The sequence below is a fragment of the Chaetodon trifascialis genome, chromosome 7, assembly GCF_039877785.1.
Source record: "Chaetodon trifascialis isolate fChaTrf1 chromosome 7, fChaTrf1.hap1, whole genome shotgun sequence".
NCBI lineage: Eukaryota > Metazoa > Chordata > Actinopteri > Chaetodontiformes > Chaetodontidae > Chaetodon > Chaetodon trifascialis.
Window position 1 is genome coordinate 15,134,778 of NC_092062.1, and position 22,723 is coordinate 15,157,500.

The 22,723-nt window shown below is 41.9% G+C and overlaps 1 protein-coding gene across 2 annotated transcripts in view; it reads right to left on the minus strand.

Moving 5' to 3' along the window:
* Nucleotides 1-7,221: 7,221 nt before the first annotated feature.
* Nucleotides 7,222-22,723, minus strand: part of deptor (DEP domain containing MTOR-interacting protein) — a 30,830-nt gene continuing 15,328 nt past the window's right edge. For both annotated transcript variants that reach the window (XM_070966431.1, XM_070966429.1), the window contains exons 6-10: nucleotides 20,253-20,435; nucleotides 18,983-19,120; nucleotides 17,079-17,149; nucleotides 16,607-16,711; nucleotides 7,222-10,875 (exon numbers count right to left, since the gene is read on the minus strand). In XM_070966431.1, coding sequence (XP_070822532.1) covers nucleotides 10,753-10,875; nucleotides 16,607-16,711; nucleotides 17,079-17,149; nucleotides 18,983-19,120; nucleotides 20,253-20,435 — 620 coding nt within the window. In that variant the 3' untranslated portion in view covers nucleotides 7,222-10,752. The remainder of the gene's footprint in view (nucleotides 10,876-16,606; nucleotides 16,712-17,078; nucleotides 17,150-18,982; nucleotides 19,121-20,252; nucleotides 20,436-22,723) is intronic.

The following is a 22,723-nucleotide window of genomic DNA, read 5'->3' on the forward strand; positions in this document are numbered from 1 at the left end:
AGTCTGACTTTTTTCCCTAATTTTTCACTTATCTTGTAAAATGTCAATATACACTTTATGGATTGGCGCACATTGTGTACAGACACTCATGTTTCCCAGGATGAAGCTGAATAATGATCTCTATCTCTGGTTTTAAGTCACACATCAGGACAACTAATACATATGATGGCATGAAATTTGATACTGACAATCATCCCCCTCAGGATTAACTGTAATAACTTAAGTGATCCATCCATCCATCCATTATCTATACCGCCTATCCCTTTCGGGGTTGCGGTGGGCTGGAGCCTATCCCAGCTACAATGGGCGAGAGGCGGGGTACACCCTGAACCGGTCGCCAGCCGATTGCAGGGCCACATGCAAGGACAAACAACCATTCACACTCACACTCACACCTACGGACAATTTAGAGTCATAGAGCCATGAGCATGTTTTTGGTCTGTGGGAGGAAGCCGGAGTACCCGGAGAGAACCCACGCATGCACGGGAAGAACATGCAAACTTCACACAGAAAGGCCCCGTCTGACCCGGGGATCGAACCGAATCGAACCTTCTTGCTGTGAGGCACGCGCACTACCTGCTGCGCCACCATGCAGCAACTTAAGTGATCCCTAAACTAAATTCTATTTCTTAATGTTTAATAACAAAATATCTGCAAAACCAAGTCGAGAACCACCAGCATGCCTGGAGACTCATATACCACCATGCTAAAGGCATCGAAATAGATTAAAGCAAACGTCATAGCTCCGGTTCACCTGTTGGAAACAGGGGGAAAGATTTGGAGGTCCTAATGTTTTATACATCACATTTAGACTCCAGAGTTACACTTAGTATCCTCAGGTCCGGAGAAATAAATGAAGAAATAAAAGAATAAATAGAAGAGCGTGGCGATGTGTCATTCTGGAGACAAATCAATGGCACAGCATCTGGAAAATGACTGAGCAACTGTTTTAAATTTGTTGTGCATAATGTAACACCAAAGAAAGATGACAAAGCGATTTCAGTTACTAAAATAGACTTTAATAAGCTGGATTAAAATCATTTAAACTCAGCCAGCTCTTTGAAAAACAGTAAAGTTCAAATGTTCTTGGCTGAACCTGTAAGTCATATGACAGATAATGCGTAATGATTTTACTTTAACTTTGTATTCTGAGTTGCTGCAGTCCCATGTGGATTTTGACTGACGGCTTCTCTCTATGGACGCACAGGCCAGCAGACCTAAAGACCTGCCCGATGGGTGAACCACGCTGCTGTCCTCCATGCATGTCCCCTTTGGCATCTAATCATGTCTCTTGATGTCTTCCCTCTGTTCCCATCTTTACCTGCCCCATTTCTTATTCCATCTTCCTGACTTTGCCTCCTGTTCGCTCCCTCTGTCTCTCTTTTTCACCCCACTCCTAATCTGTTCATCCTCCTTCTGTCTACCTTTCCACCATCGCTGTCCATCCCGGCTGTGGCTCTGTTGAATAAATGCATCAGTCACATGGCAGAGTTGATCCACAGGTCATTTAGCTCAGCACCATATGGTCCAACTGTGAAGCTTCATAAAGTTTTCAAAGTCCTTGCACTGCAGCAAATATCTGTTTACTGCAGGCACTCTTCCTTCCAAGAGGTCAGATTAGACTGAGATTGCCAGCATTATTGTTTCTATTTAATGCAAAAGTAAATAAAATATCCCCCAAACACTCTACTGACACAGACATCCTAATTCCATGGAAGTAGAGGATCTTAGTTTTCACCTTCCACAGCGGTACATATGGTACACCTCAGGAATTAGAAAACTGTGTGCGGTTTAGATCAGCTGTCTCCTAGCGTGTGCATTCAGGTGATATTGGCAGATCTTACATTTGTAAAACCTGGATGGTACACCACAGGGAGACTTTGTGACAGTGACAGTAATAGATAAAAAGTTAAAACTTTGACAGCCAATTATTCTCAGTCTGACACTGAGAAGGTTTAGGAAGGTGTTATGCCCACAAAACACAATTTCTTTCTTTTTTAAATGAAACTGTATGCATGTAATTTTTCTGAAGTATTTCAGACATATTCTTTCCACCAACATGCAGAGTTTTTGTGCACCTTACTCAGGAACCTTTGATTTGACAATCCACGAAACAGCTGTTTCTTTGATTTTGGTGACATCGCCTGTGATAAGCAGCACTGGTGTTTGCACTGGACCAACATATTGTAATAATAAAAACCACCACTGTCTCACTTATTTCCTCCACCTTCCTGTAATTATTACAAACAAGCAACCATTGCTGCTAAGTCAAACACAGAGAGCATCGTTTCCTGTGCAGCAGAGGATTTCTCCCAGGAAACAGGAAGCCCTTTATTTGTGTTTACACAAGCACACGTTTAAGCTCAGACTGGGTGAAAGATGAATATTGATTGCATGGTATCAATCAGCAAGAGTAAGAGGACAGCAAATCTTTTCATACCACTGTTATTATACACATACACACACCCACAAACACACACACACACACACACACACACACACACACACACACACACACACACACACACACACACACACCCCTGCAGCCCCCTGCACTACATTTGCAGATGCAGAGATAACTCGGGGCATGGGGTTTAGCACTCTGCCACAGTGACAGACAGCCAAAATCACTGCGTCTCACACACACACACACACACACACACACACACACACACACACACACACACACACAATGAGCTGCATTTAAACCAGCAGAAGAAACATGGTTTGTTTGTACTGCAAGCTCAAGCAAAAGACCTGGACAAGGTCAAATAGAGTTGACACATTCAAGGGTGTGCACACACACTCGTACACGTGAACTCAGACACACTCACAAACACCTCACGTTGGAAATTTCAACCTTTTTCGCGCGCGCGTGTGTGCAGCAGAAGACATTCACTGTAGGACACACACACACACACACACACACACACACACACACACACACACACACACACACACACACACACTGCTCTTGAGACCTGTGTTAATAACAAGCAGCAGGTTAATGTGAAGGCAGCCGCAGACTGAAGTGACCACAGCCTACTGATTAGTCAAACTAGTCACAGTTATTAGCCGGCGTGTGATCTGGTTCCAGGCCTGCTGTTCCCAGACCGCTGCTAACCTGACAGCTCTTAAGGTCACAATACATTCTTCAACTTGTTATGTTTAGACACACGGATGGAGGTGATTTGTTCAAGAATATACTCTTAGTAATTTAAGGTCTCATCTAGGGCCACAGGAAGATGCATAAGTACTTCTGACAAAAGGTGTCTTTAACATGCACAGTGCGTTCCTCTGAGCCATCTAGGTTGCACATGCTTTGTTTTTTTTTCCCATCTGCCGTTTTCAGCCACGTTAGCAGCATTGTTCTATGGATATCAGTGTTGGTATGTGGGTTAGTTGGTCAGCCTACCACATTGGTCCAGACCGAAATCAAATGGATTACCTGGAAAGTGGGTGCAGACTGTCATGGTCCCCAGAGGATGAGTCCTAATGACTTTGTCGATCCCTGACTTTTACTTTAGCGCCACCATGAGGTTGACATTAATGGTTTTCTGTGAAATGTCTTGACAACCATTGGATATACAGCTAGGAAATTTGGTACAGACATTCAAGCTCCTCTCAGGATGAGCTGTAATAACTGTAGTAATCAGACTGTCGCATCAAAATGTCACTTGAAAACACTGTAACGCAGGTATTTGGTTCATGGCCAAATTCCTGCAAAACTAATGGCATCTCCTCAACTTTACTTTGTGCATAGTACCAATTAGCAAATGTGGTGCTAAACATCAGCATGTTAGCCAATGTGAGCTCAAATCACAATCTCTAATTCATTTTATTTCTCTTTAACTTTGTCCAGTTGACACTTATAAATTGTGTCATTTCGGATTAATCAGGAATATCGCTCCATTACCATTAAACAGTAAAAGATGTATTTGTGATTGACACATCCACCATTTAGTTGGTAAAATAAGATTTGAAAAGGAAATGCTAGTTGAACAAGAGGTGACTACCTGCCATAGTAGCTAGCCAAATCCACAGAGCTGGCAAACACAGTCCAAGAAGCATTTGGCAGGTGGCTAACGTTTCTGCTTGCTGTGACTTGTCCTGAGCTCTTCACCTGTAGGGAGGGAAGTAGAGGACAGGAGACAATTCACTTGAAAACACTGTAATCATGCCTCAAAGGCACTCTGTCCGTCAGCCTGAGTTCGTGCTGAAAGGTTTCTTTCCTTCAGATACACAAGTTTCTTTTCTTGTGTGGGTAATATTCAGAAAGCTCCACATTTCCCACATGTGATAACACTGATAACCTTTATTTAATCAAGGCAGTAGTCACACTTATTGGCACTCTGTGTCAAAAAGCTAATTAAACTCTAAAGAATATTGTGTTCTAGCGAATCTTATTTCATTTACTTTCTCTGCTGCAATATAACGTATGACATGATTAAAGAAAGGATATAAAATACAATAATAGCCTGAAACCATATATTCAATATCACCCAGCATTGAGATAAGTAAGGTGCATGTTGACAGATTTATTCCCAGCAGATTTCTGATATTAATTTGCAAATAATAACCTGCAACTGCAGACACCCTGTAAGCTGGGAAAATAATGGATAAAGGCTCCATAAAATGTTTCTCACTCCGACAGTAGATCATGTAAGTAGAGTCTGCTGTATTTCACATCTATGTTGAAATCTCCTGGAAGAAAGTTGAGGTTTACAACAATGAATGGCACACTGGAGATTAAAAAACACATTTTTTTTTTTTAATTTGTGTGCCATTTGTCAAACTTTAAAGAAGTTTTGAAGGCTCGATAACATTCACACTTATTTAAATCTAGTTTGGTCCTGAGAGTTTCCATTGCTCTTAATCATAATCAAGGAAACAGAGATGTGACATTCAGGTGAGAAATGAGCGAGAAATTGTATTTTCTTTGTCCTTCTCAAACACTGAATGAAACCAAACCCACCTGCCTTCAGTGCACCACATATTTCTCCTTCCCTCTCTTATTTTGGCTTGTGTCACTGCCATGAGAGGATTTTTTTAATGTGTATTAATTACTTGATCTTGGCTTGTGCTGCCTGCATTGGTGTTGCTTTAATTGGACCAACTGGGCTTTTCAAACCTTAATATGATCTTATAAAATATGCTTCTTGGTGAATGCTTTCATCCCAGGCTTCTCTGAGCATGTACATTTTCTCTGTGTTGGCCCCAGGTGGAATGGGACCCTAAAGTAACTTTGGCAGTGTGACTGTGATGTATGCACAAAGCTACATCACGTTGTATCAACACATTTCTCTCTGAGGGCCCATGAATAGAGCAAAATTCACCCCTAAAAATGCTCAAAACTCCTCCAAGAACATCATTACTGTTTGACACACACTTGCTCTAACACAGACAACTTTGAACAAATGAACTCAAACTTGCGTGTTAAAGCTCCTTCCACTGCTTTGCACTTGTTCTGTGAAATAAACACATTTCTTATCAGTTGAATCCTGTCAGCTGAATCATTGGTTTAAGATGTGCTATGATAATCTTTTGATCTTGGCCTCTAGCAAAAATGTCCAGCTCCCAGGTTTCTGTGTGTTTGTGTGTGTGTGTGTGTGTGTGTGTGTGTGTGTGTGTGTGACCAGTTATTTATCACGTTGTGGGGACAAAAATCTGTTTACACGGTCACATTGTGGGGACTAACCTCCCGTATGGGTAAGGGTAAGGCTCCAGGAAATGAATGTAAGTCTATGTAATGTCCCCACAAGTGATATAAACACAGTGTGTGTGTGTGTGTGTGTGTGTGTGTGTGTGTGTGTGTGTGTGTGTGTGTGTGTGTGTGTGTGTGTAACAGTTTCTAATTTCTTGTGTGCATGTGTCACTGTATACTGAGCTGAAACACAGACAGACAGATGGATGAATGGGATGGAGGCAATGTGGAGGTTGGTTGCTGAGCCAATCAATGGATACATGAATGCAAGGAGAGGTGAATAAATGGATTGAAAGGTGGAGGGAAGGTGGTGATGGTCTCATCTGATAAGGCCTATTCTAGTTAGTCTTTCTGGAGGATTTTTTCACATTTATGTTGCAAACTCTCTCTCTCTCTCTCTCTCTCTCTCTCTCTCTCACACACACACACACACACACACACACACACACACACACACACACACACACACACACACACACACACACACACACACACACACACACACACACACACCATTTTTATCCATATTTACCATAAACATTTTCATAATAATGCCTTAGAGGATGTCATATGTTTGTGAGATCCAGAGCAAACCTGTAGATGGGTCAGAGCTTTAAGACCATCATCCAGCTGTGCAGGTTCATCAACACCAGAATAAATACATAATGAGCTCAGAACAGGTTAAAATAGACTGAATGGGGATGAATGTGAGGACTGTGGCCACAGTAACAATAACAATGTCAGTCCTGCATCTTCTGCTACTGGAGTGCAGATGTGTTTCATTGCTGTGGATTGTATTCACACCTTACAGATGAGGGAGCTGAACAAAGTGTTCTATTAATTCTATTGTACCTTTGCTGAAATCCGTAAAGCTGTCCCTGACTCATACATGGAGGCGCTCATGTTAAAAACGGGAAGAAAATCAAAAAAAAAAAAAAAAAAAAAGTATACGGTTCAGACTGCGTGCTACAGTATAGCAGTGCCCCCTGCGGGTAGCTTTTTGGTAGTGCAACAAAAAAACGAGAAACGTGTCATGTTCGACTTCTGGCCAATAAGAGCCGGAGATCGGGGGCAGAGGGGGTGATCAGTGACAACATAAGGACATTTTCTCTCAACTTCATCATAACGCATCAGGACAGTGGTTGTCAACCTTGTTGGCTTGCAGCAATGAAACCCCTCTGATTTATTGTGCACGAGATGTTTTGAATTGTTTTGAAGGAGTTTTATTGACTTGAGAAGAAAATATTTAAAAGAAGAGAGACTGAAAATGCTTTGTTTCTACTACACACTAAAAAGTAATGTAATGCAATGCAAATACTGTGCGAGTACCATGTTTCAAGTCTGCCATTATACTTCTATTAATATTATGTTTCTGTTATTACTCTTTCAATAAAATACTTTGCTTTTGTGTGATTTTACACATGCACAGTCAACAAACTCATTAACTAAACCAATACTAAATGCGAGCCTAATTCAAGTCAGTTACTGAGCACAAATATGAAGCCACAGACTCAGCATATAATCAGTTTGTTTATTAAACACTTAATCAACTGTTTAATACATCAGAACATCTGAATGAGCTTTATCTGCTTTGTCAAGAACAGATTGTGGTACTGTGAGCTTATAGTGTCGTCAAACCCAACATTCAATCTCTGTCAGCAGAGAGAATAAACACATGGCTGTAACCTGCTGAAGATGTTTGGGCCACTCAGTCCGGCCTCATGAGGTGAGCACAAAGCAAAGAATCCCTTTAATTAAATGAGTGAAGCATTAAAGTTGAGAATATCAACAGCATGATGCAGGTGAAATACATTCTGTCAGAGCATTGCTTTTGAAACTGCTGTTTAAAGGTGGTGTCCATAAAACACTGATTGTCAATAGAACTGATGCACGATCACCCGGTACAATGAGCGATTTTTATACGCAAAGTGGGAGATAACAGAGCTGGGAACATAACCAGAGATAAGATGACCACCAACTGTGATTAGCAGCAAAATGAGGTCTTAAGGCAAACACTTTCAGGCTTATCGATGAAGTCAGTGAACCCGTTTCAACCAGCTTCAACCACAAAGAACTCCTGCAAGATTTTCAATACACGTGAAACTCTTCTGCTTCACTTCTGCATATTTCTACTTCCCAGACTCCACTTAATCAACCTTTGTGTCAACATTTCCCATCTCCGTTTACAGGATCACAAAACCCTTCAGCCAAATCACTTTCAGACGCAGTTAAAAGAACAAATACTGGGTTTAAACTGCAGGTAGGCGAGTTTGGACCCATGCTGAGCACAGATATCGACTCTACTGTCATTTAGGGCCACAGTAAGTAAAGTCTGCAGTTCAGGGTGATGTTTGTCATGTTACCTGCTGAACAGCTGCATGAACAAGTCCAACTAAAAAAGAAATATCTGAAAAAGTATCAAAGAATATTGAAATCTCATCCCCAAACCTGGCAAGCCCTACAACAAAATATCTGTGAGTTTTACATGAACAGTAGTAAATGAGGACATGCTGTATAGCATGAATGTTTAAGCAGAGTCAACCAGAGAACTTCACCAACGTCTGAGGACACTCTGTAACAATATCAGAAACTTCTTCTTTAAACGGCAGAGGAAGTTTTGTTCTGTTATCCTTCTCCTAGAAACGGGAGAGCGGTGCAGAGAGCGGAAACAAAGACTTTTGAAGAAAATCTGCTCGCATTTCTGAAATGATTTGTTGGATAACTCCTAATCCTACAAGTCAACAGACTGAAGAAGTGCTTTGGATTAGAAGATAATGCTACATAAGCACACATTTACAAGAATCATGCATATCACTGCTTACAACATCGAAGCACACTGAGAAAAACCAATGACAGGTCCACTGAATAGCTCACTGCAGACACCTGGAGGCAGTTTACTGTGATACACAGTGTTCGTTCTACTGTTTGGCAATAAAGTTTTCCTGAATATATGTTCACCGATTCAGTTTACTGCATTTGTATTTAGTTTTTTAGTAATAATCTCACTTCCAGACTAAACTAAGCACACATCCAATAGAGCAGGCAATGTTATTTTGTCTAAAAACAAACAAGTAAACAAGTGTTTACTCATGAGTCAACCATGGATTACAGACACTTACTGTAAGAGCAATACGGGCATGCTCTTCTTTTTATTATCATACAGGTTTAAATGTGATCTTCTCATGCTAGTATGTCTAAGCACATGATGGCACAGTCTATAAACATACAGTTTAATTCTGATGTTAGCATTTTGGAGGCTAATGATGCACAAATCCATTTATCTAAACATAAATCCTGCTTTCAATGCAGTTCACGTGAGACGATCTCCTTTCAGGGTTCTTTCACCCAACTGAGAAAAAGAATAATTTGTGCAGCTTTTCTGCAGCCACTCCAGTACAACTGAGGCGAGTTCAATTTTGTTTATGGTTCTCACAGCATTAAAAAAAATAATCAAGATCTTTCCAGAATCCATGACCCCATATATACATATATACATACAGTATATGTTTCTCTGTGTGTACATATTCAAATTCTGAATTTTGTGTCAAAAAAGAAAGCTGTTGTCGCTCAAGTGCTTTTGTCAATTAAACCAAATGTTTAATAGTTCAAGTGCTCGTATAATCATTCTAGCTTTTAATATTCTTTGAACATCAAAAAGAATATATAGATGCTTTAAGTTTTAGATTTAAGGTCTAGGGACCCTAATGTGTTTCCAAATTAAACTGGGTTGGCAAACATGATTTCAGTTATAGCTATTTGGCATTGCGTCCCTTTTTTTTAATGTTTGTTTTTTAGGCAATAAATGCAACACATCTTTGAAAAAAAAAAAAAAATCCTAACGGTATCTTTAAGCTGAGAACATCTCAACAGTAAGTATATCAGAGCAGATTTACTCTGAATTCTTTTAAACAACTCTTATGTGAAGTTTTTGGTCTGCATATCACATGTCAAGTTAAAACTAAAACAAACTCAAAACCATACGAACACTAGATCACGGGTAAATAATCCTCTTAAAAGGAGTCATTCCTAAACTCTTCAAGATTCTGTCAGTGCTGTAGCTTGTTTTAGTTTGTACTATAATGAGGCTTCATCCGATAAACACCTGTTTTATAAAGCAGGACTTCTTCAGTTTGTGCGTTTAGTCTTTCGTAACTTCTCTATATACATTGTGCCTATCAATGTCACATACTGTTTATCACTGCATTTTATTAGGTCAGCTAACTAATTCCTAGCAGCTACACATAAAACTACCTGGGCATCAATTTAGTTGTTGACTGTTCTTCACACCATGAGGTTAGAAATGTTTTCTATTTAGCACGGTGGTTCCCCAAGCAAGGAATAAACAACTAAACCCTGAAACTATAGATGCATGGTTATGTAACTGCAGTGTAAACGCTCCCTGCTGTGTGTCTTCCTGTCTCCCCCAGCAGAGGGCAGTTTTGAGCCATCAGGAGCATCCGTGGTTGGAAACTAACTGGGGGAGAGGTCACTGAATGTATCATCATGAAATATTCTTTCTTATCATTTCAGCTTTCACTTGTTTATCTCCTGGTTCTAATGGTCATCTCTCATCCTTTGACGTCGTTTAAACACTCATCATGTTCAGCAACAGGTTCATGATTCAGTTCTGGTTCCAAATAGATCAAAAACAGAGAATACGGGCCTTCCTGCTCCACACACGAAGTCTGAGGCCTCGTCTTTAAGAGTCTCTGTGGGCACACTGAAGCAGCCGGATCAGCAGCTGCAGAAGTGGTGGCTCTTGCAATGTCCCTCTTTTAGGAGTGCCTCTAAATTCAAAGAAAAAAAAAATCTAGCACAACCTGTGTGTTTTGTCTCCAGGTTGAATCATCATTCTTAAACACCGTCTCTCAGTTATCCACCTTGTCCAAACAATGCTGGAGCACAGAGAGTGTGAGATGCGTTTCAAGTCGTCCACGTCGCTCTGTCGCTGTGGTTTTGAGGTCAAGCACTAAACCTTGTAATCCCAACGTTATTACTGCACTACACTTCTACGGATATGAGGAATTCTGTCATGGCTCTCCTCCAACTTACACCTCCTCCATCACCTCCATGACGATTGTTCTGGGTCCAGTTAGGATCAGGTTGCTGACCGTCCGGTAGTCGTGAGAGAGGACGTTCAGTCCGTTGACTGACACCACAAACTGACACACCTGAAGAGAGAGAGGAGACATGATTGATGCTTTGGATAAAAGGCTCTCAAGTCACACACCGATCAAACAAGTTAAATGGAGTCAAATGGACAGAGGACAGAGAGACATGAGAGGAAGAAGGAAATAAGGGAGAGAAACGGAGAATCTGTGTTTGGGGAATAAAAAAGGCTCATTGTCTGCAGGGTTGAAGGCGGCTTGGAAAACTCAACCATTGCTTGTCTTTAGAGCGAAAAGAGGACGACAGCACGACATGGAAATGGTGTGTTTGGCAATGTTATGCATTGTTTGGAATGGAATCAACATTTGGATCCGTGGTGGAGAAGTGGATTATGCTGCAGCGGTTTGTTGCTGTGGCTTGAGAAGTTTTAGTGGACATTTTCGTGCTTGTTACTGTAATTCTGGGTAGAATCCATTATAACTGCTGTGAATCTAAATGGATTCCTGCTGTCGTCTGACACTCACTGTGCATAGACTGCTTTTTGTTAACTTAACTCAAATCTGTTTAGGATGATGCTAATTTAAAACACCTGACAACAACAGACATAAAGAGGGCCTGTAATGAGGGAATCGTTTGCCATTTTGGGAGATATGATTAGCTTTCTTGCTAAAAGCTCAATGAAAAGATTAATACTACTCTCATGACTCTTTCATGCACAAAACTCTTTTTCACATATTTAACAGTGTTCAGCATGGATGCTCAACTAGATTTGTCCAAAGGCCAGAATTTTTCATGACGCTGTGGGGCTGGACATTGAAATAAAAACATTATTTAAGCATAATTTGCTTATTATCGTGCAATATTTTCACTTTCTTAGAAAATGAATATTGTTTTTAATAGCTAACATCAGAGTGAACAGACTAAAAAACAACCACATTGTTAACTAGATACTGAACTAGGAAATGCTCTCACAGCTCCACCAAGGAGGCAGTCAGTGCTTGATAGAAACCCCATAGTTCAACGACCACTGAATCAGTCCTTACTGTATCTCAACAAAAAATCTCTCCCAGAAAACTAAAAAACACTCACTTTGAGACTCAGAACGACAGTCGGCCAACAAAAATAAATCCAAGTGATGCCTCTTGTGTGCAACAGACAGGCTTAATGACTCTTCAACAACTCAGAGTAACCTCCCGTATGCCGGCTTCAGAGAACGTCCAGTCTGGAGGCGAGTGGTTCGATGGTGGGTCCACGGAGTGGAGAGGATGTAGCTGGAGGACAATCTGATTGCTTTGAGTGATGAAACTCTGAATTATGAATGAAACTCCCGGTTTGGCCTTTCTGTCAGGTTTTGGCTAATCAGCGATCACTCTCAGGATGAACTGGTCAGTAATGTTACATGGACTTGTTTTTTTAATTCATTAACATTACCTGCTGCTGTGTCTGGATGGGAAGCTTGACGGCCCTTTTCTAGTTAAGTATCTACTTATCTTTATGCATTTTCCATGTTTTTTAGGAGTCTGCTCACTCTGACACAGGCTCATACAAACGACCCCTCCCCCACAGTGTCATCTTACAACCCGGTTTCCAAAAAAGTTGGGATGCTGTGTAAAACATAAATAGAAACAGAATGGCATGATCTGGCACTGAACTTTTGAAAATGATATCCTCATTTAGAACTCGATGCCAAAAAAAAATAAGATCCAAGCAGCTCATTGTTGCCCTGAGGCCCCTGAACACGTTAATCCAGCCATGCTCCTGCTCTGTGCAAAGGAGCAAGTTCTAAACACAATCCCACATTTTAAGTGTACAGAGGACAGACTGTGAAAAGATGGCATTTCCGTTGGAGTACTCCTTCAAGCAACATTTGTTCACTCACAGTGCAGCTAACAAGGCCAAAAAATCAGTCAGTGCTTCAGTAAGACAACATGGAAAGAACAGCATACTTAAAGCTGCAGCAGTAGAGACCAACAAGTAAACACTGATAGTGCTGTGTGACATAAACTTCACCAGGTACAACACGACAGCCACACTCAAATCACTCTAATGTCACGCCTGGACCCCACCTCTCTTATCGTTATCTAACCACTGCTCCAACCTGCCGGCTCTGACAGAGATAAGGCCTCGTTGCCTGAGCTGCCTTCTGGCCGCTGCTCTTGCAACACGATGCTGCTGTCTCTGCTGCTGCTGCTGCTGCTGCTGTGGTTTGGTTTGGTCTTTTGCTAACTATTACGGGCGCACACTCACACACGCAAGCAAGCACACTCCCTATTCACTGGCTCCAAAAAGTTTTCCAAAAGCCCTGCAAGACGCGAAAAGAAAATTGATGCATGTCAGAGAGAACAAAAGCACATAATGATTCAGATATTTATACGGCCTGTAAATCAACAAAGTGCAGAGGCAGACTGCGGAGTGACGATGGAAGAAAAACTTTTACAGATGTGTTTCATGGGCTCTTGACTCAGGAAACATCTTACAGGGAGTAGCTATTTAAACTCTGCCTGTTCCTCACATAAACTGATGTGCATGCAAAAACTGAGAACAGTGAATACAAACACCAAGAGGTTACTGTTTGTGGTTGTATTTTCACAGCAATCACTGCTAAATGTTTTCCCGGCCTTCTGAAATGTTTCAGGAAAGGACAGATGAAAATAGGCAGAGGGAATGAGGGGAAAGAGAGATTAAGAGTGATAGAGGGAAGGAAAAAAAGCCCAGGCTGTTAATCCTGTGCTGCAGAGGAATTTCAGACTCACTGTCCTCAAATCTAAACCTCTGCAGCCTATTCCCCTGCTTGCAAAGTCAAAGCGTTTTCCTTCATGCACTCCAGGACACACTCTCATTTTATTCATTTCTCCCTCCGTTCCACCTTTCCTTTTCACTCTCTTCCAACACCTCCCCCTCTTTTCTCTCCCACTGACGCTTCTCTCCTTTCAGGCTGTGGGGTTGTTAGTCTTGGCTGGGGCCCAGCTGGACTGAATGGCCCCTTGCACTCAGAGGGTTAAAATCAGACTCGCACAGAGCAAGGAAAGAGACAGAGACAGGCACAAAGAGAAGACGCAGAGAGACAAAAAGCAACACATGCTAAGAGGCCCTGCTGGGATGTCCAACTTACATACAGCTGTATGTAATGTAGATTCGCTTGTCACAAAAGCACGTAGGTGATAGATGACCTGAGGCTATGTTTGCATGTAAGTCCCTTGAGGAATCAGAAAGCCAGAGTAACAATAACTGGCTAAATTGAAACCATACATGGTAGAGTTCCACAGTTTGATGTTTAAAGAAACATTTAGACTTTTGGAAAATTTACTTTGTTGCTGAAAATGAAATGAGAAGATTAATACCACGCTCATGCCTAATATATTTGAAGCTAGAGCCAGGAGATGGTTAGCTTAGCTTAGCATAAATACTAGAATTAGGGGGGAACAGCTAACCTGCCTCTCTACGAACGTCAAAAAAGTTAAAAATCTGCCTCCCAGCATTTCTTAAACTGCGCAGACACTGTGCATTTTCATTAATCTATTAATCACTACATGTTTTAATCTGCCTGTCCATACAGCCAAAACATACAGCCTCAATGCTCACACTATGGATCAATCAACCAGAGTTTCAATGAGAGTTACACGCCAGACTACCTCTCGGTCTGGAACAGTGACTTCCTGGAGTCTGCTGACTGCCTGGCAACCTCATGGTGACGACTCCGAGACTCCAAGAGCAAGAAAGAGAATAAGCAAATAACAGTACGTCCTAAAATGTCAGACTTGTACTTAAGGGAGTCAGACTATTGGATCTTTTAGACATAACTGTGTCTTTAGCGTCATCAATTTGCTGAAAGATGGGATTAAATATTCCACATATATATCATCTCATGCATAGTATAAATAAAAGAGTGTTTGAAGATTACGACCTTCAAAATCTTAGAAATGTTCAGTTTCAGGGCTCAAAATCCTTGGCACAAATACTTTAACAGAGCACATTGTCCAGCGCGCACACGTCACAGTGTGCAAACACACAGTCCAGAACGGGATGAGCAAATGGACACAAAGTGAGACGAATACACTTCCTGCTCTACCTGCTGCCTTATAAGAGTGCATTAGAAGTGGCTCTAACAGTTACATAAGTGCTCGGATCCATTATGGTCAGGACAATGCTGATGTGTACGTCTGTGTGAGGTGGAAAAAGATGCACACAGACAGTGTTTGAAAGTATGTGTGTGCATGATGAGAAATGAAAAGAGCCTCGTAATGCTCTTTACTACCTCCCCCTGAGGTCAATGGGTGTGACTTTCTCTTTTGGCCTTTTGCCTGGTCCACGGTGCCAACACCTCACAGCACGGTCTACCCTCTCCTGGACTGTGTTACTGCTTAATTACACATCAGTAAAACTACTCATGTGAAGTGGAACAGGGCTAACCTTCTAGGAACTGCAGGGAGCGCAATAAAATCCACACCAGTAAAGTGCAAACACTGCTGCACACTACGAATTTAACCTACAGAGACGATCCTGAGTGAAAATGTCTCATTTCTAACCAAATATTCTGGTGAAAGATGACGCTACCTTTCAGAGTAAATAAAGTAACAGAGAAGGTGGAAATGACATGTTTGAAGAGTCCTCACAGTATGCGTGTAGTCACACGATCAGTCCACACACACACACAAAGACAAAACACACTCTGTGAGGACGCCCTTTTAACTGAGTATGAACCACGACACGTGTTTCCAAAGCAGAAGTGATATTATTTCCACGGACTGTTTCCCCTTTCAGTGCTAATACTTATGCTCCTCTGCCTCCTTCCTCATCCTCTGCACTATTTACTCTTCAGCTCATGTGTCTTCTCTCGGACGCTGCTCTGAGTTAACATCCTGCCCCCTCACTTCATAACTCAAAGTGTCCACTGGACATTAGCACAGGTTGTTTAATTATTCAAAAGCTGATATTATTACTTATCATGTGCTTAATAACTCCATGTTTTCTCTCCTCTCCTTCTACTGCAAGTCCTGCCTTTCTCCGCTCCTCTTCCTGGCTCCTGCTGCTTTATTCATTCAGTCCTCCCGTCTCCTCCTCTCTCCGTGTTGTGGTGTAAGTTGCTGTGCTCTGCATTCCCAGGATTCCTTGCTGCCACTCTGCTTACATACCTTCAAGCCAGCTGTGGCAGCAGAGCCACCATTACCCTGTTTTCCTTCCTCATGACCTCTTTTCTCCCTCGACACTTTTCCTGCTTTCACAGCTACTCTCTGCTCCTGTACTGACACATCCTCCCTACAAAGGCTGAAGCCACAGGAAGCATCCCTCCACTCATCTTCCTATTCCTCTCTTTCATGCTCGTCTAATGCTTCTCTCACAGTCCACACTTGAATATAAAGGTACATGCTTAAAAGCAGACTGAACCCACTCTAAATAATAAAACACTGGTCAAACGACTACTGGCAATGCAGACTGCATCCCTAACGTCACAGAAATGCTATCTCAAACATCGAAGGCAATGATCAAGTTTTAATTTCAGTCTCTCTGAAAAACAAGGGCTCCAATCATCATTGCACTTCCACAGTTGTACCACAGTGATGACAAGAGTAAAAAAAATCTTCTTCAATAGTGCTGCAGGTTCAACAGATTGCATACAGTAACAAACACTGCAGTACCTCTTTAACTCACTTCTTCTATCCTTCAATCTGTATCAGCTCATTTACGCTCCATACAGTGATATCTACCCTCTTCTCTTTCTCCAAACCTTTTCCACGCCATAGATGACAGATGAAGAGATGGACGAAAGCCTACATACATGCCTCCTGTCCTTACCTTCATGCCAGCAGCAGCTGCAGGTCCACCAGGGTCCACGGCCTGGATGTGACAGGGTTTGCTGCCTCGCACCACAAAGCCCCAGCCCACAGCATCACCTACAATCTGAGGAACAACCAGAACAAACGGTAATACCATTTGAGAGCTTGCTGTGTTTAACGCACGCACTTGGTATTGAAACGTGTATCTGTGCTAGATTTGTGGTGGCAGTTTGTAGGTGGTTAGATTCTCTGTGCACATAATATCTATGTCAAGAGTGTGTGTGTGTGTGTGTGTACGAGCCTGAGCTTCCTGCACAAGCACATGACTCGAATTCTCTGCCTGGTGTATCGACAAGTGTGTGTTTGTGAGGGAATGTGTGACTGTGAGTGTACGCAACAACATTCACACTGAAGTAGTCTTTGTTAGAGCTCAGTTTTATGCGTGTCTGAGTGTGTGTGTGTGTGTGTGTGTGTGTGTGTGTGTGTCCTACAGTGAATGTCTTCTTAAGAAAAGGTCCTCCTGGTGTCTGCAGCTCCTCTGGACTCACTTGTCTTTTCAGAACTGTTGAGAGAAACACACACACACACACACACACACACACACACACACACACACACACACACACACACACACACACACACACACACACACACACACACACACACACACACACACACACACCAAATGTTATTTGTTATGGTGATAATAAGGCACAATCACTTACACATGGTTAGTGCACACATGTATCTGCAAACAGGCATGAACATGCACACGCACACTGAGACACACATAACGCTGTTGGTTAGCAGTGTGTAATGTCAGTCACATGCTAACAAGGCCTGGAGGCTCGCTGCTTCCTGTAACAGTATAGCTCCCCTTCCCCTCCTCCAACTTCCCCTAACCATTACTCACTTCAACGTGACTCTAACAAAGGCTTTAAATGGACTTTGGTGTGAGTCTAAATTCACTTCATTTGCACAAATGATGAAGCATTTGAGAGCTGGGAAAAAGTGGATGACTTGTGGGCACCCAGAAGCCAGATGTATAAAGGATCCACACACACACACACACATACCATGCATGCAACAATAGAAGGCAATGTAGGTGCCATAAAACAGCAGTATGTAATGATCATGCGTATGAATTTCGCCACAGATATCTGGTGAACTTGCTCTTCCTCTTTAGGCCAATATGTCTGTATGTCCAGTGAGCAATGACTGAGATTTATAAACCAGCACCACTCGTATGCACTGCTTTATAAATCTGAAACAAAAAGTGAGCGTGCATATTCACTTCAGCAGCAGTTTGTAAGTTTTTTGTTTTTTTGACATTGCTAAACTCACACAGACAGAAAAGAGCATCTAGAAAATTAAGTAAGTATGCACAAAAATATGTCAAATAAGCCTTAAAGGGATGAAACGACTGGAATTTCATTTGTTTCTTCCACACAAACCAGAGAGCACATCCTCTTCAAGGGCCTGTTGGCCTGTGTGTACTGAACAGTACACCAGTTCTTGACTAATCTGTGGTCTGTGTGGTACTTCATTCTGATCTGATACGCGAGAGGAAGTGAGAGATCTTTTATCCTCTTGATCTGGATATCTCCATAATCTCTCTGTGGAAATCCTGATCTGATTGGACTTCTTTTTAATACCTCATCATCTGCCGTGTCTGCTTCATATCAGAGGCCAATATCTTTTATTGAAGCTGTCTGCCTTCATAAACGCCACCCAGAAATTAGACGAGACACAGCGCTCCTCTTATTCACTGGGCAACTTCTGTGCCTCTACTATGAGCGCTTTATATTTTTGGACTCCTTATCTTTGTGCACAATTACTACAGTTAATGTGAGGCAGAGGGAAATTGTGTGTGTGTGTATGTGTGTGTGTGTGTGTGTGTGTGTGTGTGTGTGTGTGTGTGTGTGCGCCTTCCTTTTCCTGTTCATTGTGTATCGTGTGTGAGTGCTCATGTTGAGGGGGCTCCACTGCTACAAAGAGACTCTGTCAAGGACTCTGCTTGGATTAGACACATGAAAGGAAACCTCACAGTAGTAAAGGCATACAAAGCAGAACACGCACACACACACACGCACGCACGCACACACACACACACACACACACACACACACACACAGAGGCATCACTTTTTCATTCAAATCTCCACTCAGAAGTTAAAGCAGACCATCCACAAATGGTATGCATGCTATCAGTGGCAACACGCTGCACATATCTGTCCTCCTCTGCAGACAACATGAGGCCATTTAGCTGTTCTCTTCAAGGAATGGCAGAAAGGGGGTTAAGGCACAAGAAACTAGCATTAAAAATAGAACTGCATTGTTCAAACACAGAACAAGAGCGAGAGCAACTGGACTCATGTGTGTCCTCGTCATCGTACCAGACTTGGGGTTGCAGAGGACAGGTGGGCTGCTGCTGAGCGTAGGACTGCTGCTGTAATAACCGCTGCTGCCACAGCTGCTGCTCATGCTGCTCCGCCGAACTCCGACCGCCACCTTTATCTCTTTCGTGGGACTCACTGAGGCAGAGAGAGGCAAAGAGAGGCATTAGACTGAGAATAGATGGGAGAAAGAGCAAGAGGGGAGAGCCTTAAAGCAGGATATATAGAATTAACTGGACAGTTTATTAGCATTGCCTTTGCACCTGCAGGTCAATCAACAGCACGAGCACTAACCCCAGCTGTGTTTGAATGGAGCCTCATTAATATTCACAAGTGCAGCTCAATTATCATAAACTAGCACATATGTTTGACAAGAGCAGATTAAACTTTTGTATATAAATGTCCAAAAAAATGAATATTATGTCAACCCTCTTCCTGCATCACTTCCTGTTTTCCTGATATGGTTGCCCACTGGGGTCACTCTCTGTGTAGGATTGTTTGCTAATTACAAGCACTTTATGCTACTTCTTTGAGTGGTGCATGTTTCTGAGGAGAACATCCTTTGAATAGGTGATGCTTTTAAGAGAAAGCAATAATATTTCAGAGCTGGCATTTCTTGTAGATTACAGAGATGCATCTTAATTGCAGGCTTTGTCCAGGAGTTTTACATTCTTGTAAATATTTTGTGAGAACTGTGAGTGCTATTTATCACATGGAATGGAAAATATCCACTGCCACAGAGTGCTGACATTTGACATTTTTCAAGTGCGGCAATGAAGCGAGTATGATCTGTGGCGAATAAGCCTAATCAAATCTGAAGCTGAGCTGAAGCTATAAATCTCCACAGCTTAACTGCTCGTTTTTCAGAGGCCGAGCCAAAGTGGTCGATGTGATCGAACAAGAGGACTCAGCATTTTGTCATGTTCTCCTGCCTGGTCACACAAATAGCTCCACTCTACTATCTTTATGTGGCAGACACCACCAAGGACACCAGTTATCGTGTGTGTGTATGTGTGTCAACAGAAGATAATGCAAAAGGGGTTAATATGTCACTGTGCTTTTCTCTTGGAAGAAGGACAGGAGATCTCAGCTTCTCTGTCCACTGCACACTGACAGATATTGACAGCAGGCATTTTATGTTAGATAAAGCTGGACATGATCAGTTCATTATTTTGTGTGTGTGTGTGTGTGTGTGTGTGTGTGTGTGTGTGTGTGTGTGTGTGTGTGTGTGTGTGTGTGTGTGTGTGTGTGTGTGTGGTACAGTTTCTACCTGAGAGGAAACTGGTGTTGCCTCCATCTGAGTTCTGTTTGCGGAGACAGAAAGGGCTGTCGTGACTCTCGGGGATGCTGCGGCCGCGCTCGTGAAGGAGTTCAATCAATCGCCGTCTTCGCCGGAAATTCATCCGGAACTGGTAGAGGAGGGGCCCGTCGGCAAAATGATGCTTGTTGGTGACTGAGGACAAAGACAGATGGACATAGAGAGAATAAATAAACTGTGAAGTAAGACAAGGTGGAAAAAATTTGCTGATATTTAACCTTAATACCATCTCGTCTTGATATCTCTTCTGAAGAGGTACATGTGATATTTCCACCATTAAAACATGAACAGGAAACAATCTTTCTCTGTAAGTTATTTCTATACTGGCTGTGAATCTGAGGCCAAGGTCAAGTTATTAAAAAACAAGAATCATTTGTTCCACCGGCCAGCTGGTGGCCAGCTTGGCTGAAAACCTCACAGATTCACGTTTCTCACCTGAACTGAGCTCAGCCAGGCCTGAATCTCTGAACTCGACTGAGCAGCACTAAACAAATTGTCCACTGAGCTGAGATCACCTGCGCTGAGCAAACATAAACTGACCTCAGAGAGCGTCGGCCGTGTCAGCTGAGCCGAAAAGACCAGCTGAGCCGAGTACAGTTTCAGTCTAAATTAATAAGCTTGTCAGGAGGAGACAACAATCACATGCAACTGTCATTTTATCATCAGTGTTCGAGATCTGCTTTTATTTTTCAGCAAGAGTGTTAAACCTCTGACACAGGATGAGTTTAGATGAGCTATTTATTAAACACTCTCTAAAAATCTTTTTTAAATATATTGGCGCATTTCACAGTTGAAACTCTCTCTTATAGTCCTTGCAGTGTTCCATTTTTATCTACTTTGATTTTGACTGATGACTTTGTTTGTTCATGCCTCTGGAAAGAAGTTCAAAATGATAGGCTACATAAATAAAAAATATATACATAGTGCAATTATATGCACAGGGAGCCCATAAACTACCCAGCCACAGATACCATAAACCTGCTTGGAAGCGGAAGCCTAATTACCTGTCTGCTATGAGTTTCATAAGTAAGACTGTGTCCCTCTTGTTCAAGCTGGTTTATTTTCATCAGCTGTATCAGTGCTGTAATGTGATTTCTAAATGACTCATCAGGCGCATTCATACAGGATAAGTAATCACATTCAAATCCAGACACTTCCTTCCAAAAACAGAAGTGATCCCTGTTATCCAGCCTCCTTCGCAAGGATTTCCAGAACCAAAAACATTAAAGAATAAAAAAACCATGGCGCTGCCTCTGATCCTCTGATCCTGAAGCCTCCATGAAAGGATTTTAAGAACACCATCATTTCCTACTTGCCATGATTTTTTGAAAAGCTTGCAATCATCACATCAAGTTTGTGATTACTAAGCATGAATAACCATTCAAACCTATTAGAAAGACATTTCCTGCACATGTCCCCGTTAAAATCATGTATGAATGGTGTTCGTTTCTGAAAGTACTCTTCGTCTGCGGCTGAAATTCATCAACTGGAGCATTAGTCCAGATACTGGACCATTTATTTGACTGGCAGGTACTTTGTTAAGAGTTAAAAGAACAGATGCATCAATGTCACGTCCCTGTGATGTAGTTTAATTTACTTTTAGGACAAATGCAAAATGGTATATGTGAGGACATTTTAACATTTTTCATATTTACATAACCTTCACCCATCCCTCCAACATCTCCTGACTCAACAACAACCCTGGTTGATAATGCACAGTGTTCTGAGTAAACATCTAACATACAGGGCCAAATCAAGCTGAACTAATACAAATAAGTACACAATTAGGCCAGTAAAGCGAAGGATTAGGAGGAAGATAAATAAAGAAATACTGGTAAGTGAAAAAGAAAAATGTCAATATGCAGTAATTCTCTGTATTTCCACTGTGTCGTCATTTAGTTATCGTTTATCAGTGCAAGAAAAAACACACATTGGACTTGTGGTTAGTTCACACATCCTTTTGTGGGTGCAAAGCTTCTGTCAACCTAACAGTTCTTTTATTATATGTGACAAAAGGAAAAACCACAAATGGAACAGCCCTCAGAGGAGTGTTTTACTCTCACCTCCACACAAATACACTGAACTACTGTTGAAACTCTGGTCCTCTTGTTCAGTGTGAACTGATGTGGGAAGATGCAGCAGAAACAGCTGTTGGTCCACTGTCTTTGGAACGGTTCTACAGCAACTCAGCTCTGACCACTTGTGTGATTTATATTGTAATTTTGTTTATATGCATCATCTGTGACATTAACTTTCAGGTCTGTCTAAAGCTGTCTCTTTGTGTAGGGTCCCTAATCTCAGCGGGTCACGTGTAGCAGCCACATACTGTCCCACAGTAGACAGAGACAAGCGGACACAATGTGGATCCATCCAGACTTGCCTACCATACATTACATATGTATGAATGTGAGAGCATGACCTCT